Source organism: Gadus macrocephalus, chromosome 3 (assembly GCF_031168955.1).
Source record: "Gadus macrocephalus chromosome 3, ASM3116895v1".
In the NCBI taxonomy this organism is placed as follows: domain Eukaryota; kingdom Metazoa; phylum Chordata; class Actinopteri; order Gadiformes; family Gadidae; genus Gadus; species Gadus macrocephalus.
In genome coordinates this window covers 19,307,871-19,311,261 of record NC_082384.1, presented here as the reverse complement: position 1 = coordinate 19,311,261, position 3,391 = coordinate 19,307,871, and the positions used below count along the sequence as shown (strand labels likewise).

Below are 3,391 nucleotides of genomic sequence, written 5' to 3'. Positions count from 1 at the left end.
CCTAACCACCTCTAACCTGATACCTTAACCTAACCACCTCTAACTTGATACCTTAACCTAAAGGAGGAGAAGGAGGGGAGGAGGGGGAGAAAGAGGGGGAGAAGGAGGGAGGAGGGGGAGAAAGAGGGGAGAAGGAGGAGAAGGGGGAGAAAGAGGGGGAGAAGGAGGGAGGAGGGGGAGAAAGAGGGGGAGAAGGAGGGGGAGAAAGAGGAGGAGAAGAAGGGAGAGAAGGGGGAGAGAAAGAGGGGGAGTAGGAGGGAGAAGAGAGGAGAAAGAGGAGGAGAAGGAGGGAGAAGGGGGGAGAAAGAGGAGGAGAAGAGATACGAAGGTCGGTCAATGTCGCACAGCAGAGGGAGAGGCTAGGTGACTAGGTGGGGGGAGGGGGGGGGGTTTGTGTGTGTGTGTGTGGGGGGGGACCATTGGCAAACACAGCCCCGGACCCTCCATGCTAGCTGATTTCTACATCCTCCACTGATTAAGAGGCGACCGGAGACAGGTGACAGAGGAAGTGATTGGGGGGGATGGGGCGAGGGGGGGGGGGCACGGAGAGACAGCAGCAGGTAGATAGAGCAAGATGAAGTAGAAAAAAGAAAGAGAGAGTGGAGAGACAGAGAGAGCGAGAGATGGAGAAAGAGGGAGAGAGAGGGAGAGAGGGAGGAGGGAGAGAAGGAGAGAGCGACCCAGGGTGGAACCTAAATCCTGTGTGTGTGTGTGTGTCTCAGCTGTGAGGGGCACCTGTTCACGGTTAGACCACCTTCTCCCGCCAGCCTTAATCAAATCTACCACAGAGACAGACTGTGTGCGACGCCCAACTACGCCCCCTACTAACAAGAAACCCACTGTGTGTTACATACAAATAATCCCTTCTCCCTCCAGAGTCAAACTGTGTGTGCCGCGTCCAAAAGGATAGAGATAGGAAACCAACCTTCACATTTTTGAAGTGCACGACTGCACGCCTGACGAAGTTCATCGCCTGATCAACACCGTACCTATTTTAACCCCACTGCTCAAATTAAATCAGCTCTTGATTTAACATGAGACGACGGTTAGGTTACACCTTCCCCGCTACTCTAACATTTTAACACTGAAATCGTGTTTTAAGAGTATCTTGCCCCCACCATAACTGACGCTTTTATACATCAGAATGTCACTTTTGAGTGACAAGCTGATAAAAACGTATTAATAGCGTTTTCTTGTAGATATGATTCAATCCGGCATCCCTTCCTATTCCCGCTTCTCTCTCTATCTCTCTCTCTATCTCATTCAATCTGTCGATACTGCTCTACCCACACCCTCTGCTATGAGAGAGGGAGCGAGAGAGGGAGAGAGAGAGAGAGAGAGAGCAAGAGAGTGGTAGAGAAAGAGAGAGGGAGAGAGAGAGAGAGAGAGAGAGAGAGAGAGAGAGAGAGAGAGAGGCATCAGTTTCAGCGAAACAACTTAATTCTGATGTCAATGAATTAATTAGATGTGTTAATGAGCTAGCGACAGCTAACTCAAATTAAATTAATACGGTAATGGTCTCAGACAGCGAGAATTAGCTCCCATTTCAGTAAACGCTTTCTGGAGTGTACACAGCCGCTTAGGGTAGATAGACACATGCACAGGCACGCACGCACACTCACACACGCACACACACACACACACACTCACACGCACACACCTCAAACAACATCCATCCCCTGAAGCAGATCACCATCCAGATGTAATTAACTGACTAATTAGAGGAGCTCTCGCTCACCACCACTCCCCCCTCTGTCTCTCTCTGCGTCTCTACATCTCACTCTCTGCATCTGGCACCCTCTGTCTATCTCTCTACATCTCCCTCTGTTCCTCTGTCTCTCTACCTCTCACTTTATGTCTTTCTCTCTTCAGCTCACTCTGTCTGTCTCTACCTCCCATTCTCTCTCTCTCTTCCACTCTGTCTCTCTCTCTCTCTCTCTACATCTCACTCTCTCTCTCTTCAGCTCACTCTGTCTGTCTCTCTACCTCCCATTCTCTCTCTCTCTCTTCCACTCTGTCTCTCTCGCTCTCCCTCTCTCTCTCTCTACATCTCACTCTCTCTCTCTTCAGCTCACTCTCTGTCTGTCTCACTCTCTACATCTCACTCTGTCTCTCTCTCTTCCATTCCTCTCTCTCTACATCTCACTGTGTGTGTCTCTCTCTCAACCACTTTGACTCAGTCGCTCTTTCTCCACATCTAACCCTGTATCTCTCTCGATCTCTAAATCTCTCCCTCTGCATCTCTCTGTCTCTTTCTCCTTCCTGGGTGTTTCGGACCCATTCATGGGGAGACCTCTGGTGTTTGCCTCCATGCTGATGTTCTTCACGGTCTTCTCTGTGGATCTGTGGCGGTGTTGACACGTACAACCCAGTCCTCTCGGTGGGTATCCACTCTGTACGTATGCACACACTCTGTGGTGCTTCTGGTGGCTTGCCGCAGACCGGCATCGCAGACATATAGTAAGTGAGGTTGCTTAATGCCTCTGAGTGTGTTTAGGATCTCATCCTTCCTCCTTCCTTCCTTTCATTACACTTAAGGAGGCATTACGCAGCGCAGGCCTGACTTAAATCCTGTTTAGGCCGCCATTAGCTCTAATAGTGACTCCTCCGCAGTCGCCACGCTTCCATGATCTTGCTGATGGGCGGCGGTGCCACTTAACAACTAATCGGATCTCACACGCACAAAATGGCTGCTCTGTAGACACTGGTGTGTTCCAGTAAAGATGGAGATAAAATGGGGGTTGCCATGTTAGAGTGAAGATGTTTTTTTTTGGTGTCTTGCTTTACTGATGGTGTTGTCATGTTGATGTTTTCCCCGGTTGGCCACCTTGTGTTCGGCGACTTTCCCTGTAATGTAGAATGCAAACATTTTGGTTTTGGATTGTGCCGTTATATACAAGATTATTATCTTTCTCGACATGAGTGAGTGTATTGTTGGGTTATTGGGTAGGTCTGTGATATATTTGGCAGTTTGAGTATTTAAGGAGGTGTTTATGTGTCTGTTGTGTGTGTATGTGCGTGGCTGCGTACGAGCGTGAGTGTGCGTGTGGATCAGTTTGTGAGTGCATGCGCGTTTGTGTTTGTGTCTGTGTCTGTGTGTGTAGGCGTGTGCATGCGTGCGCGGAAATGCATGCGTGTGTGAGTGTGATGCGTGTTTATTTGTGTGTACAGCGGGGCTGTCTATGTTAGCATGAGTGTTTTCCTGGGGTGAGACTCTGTAGGGAACCAGCTCCTCTCACAAACACCATCTGTCAACAAAAGGCTCACCTGCTAGCAAACATTTAGCTCAGCTCACTCGCACTCCCCTCTCTCCCTCTCTCCATCTCTCCCTCAGACTCCCAGAGACGCCTGCGCGGCACATCAAGGAACACCATTCAGCAATGTCACTTCC

At 49.7% G+C, this 3,391-nt stretch overlaps 1 protein-coding gene across 1 annotated transcript in view; it reads left to right on the top strand.

Moving 5' to 3' along the window:
* The window catches only part of LOC132453758 (homeobox protein unc-4 homolog), a 3,753-nt gene extending 2,251 nt beyond the window's left edge, over positions 1-1,502 (top strand). Inside the window, exon 3 of the mRNA XM_060046702.1 lies at positions 1,308-1,502. Coding sequence (XP_059902685.1) covers positions 1,308-1,502 — 195 coding nt within the window. The remainder of the gene's footprint in view (positions 1-1,307) is intronic.
* Positions 1,503-3,391: the final 1,889 nt, after the last annotated feature.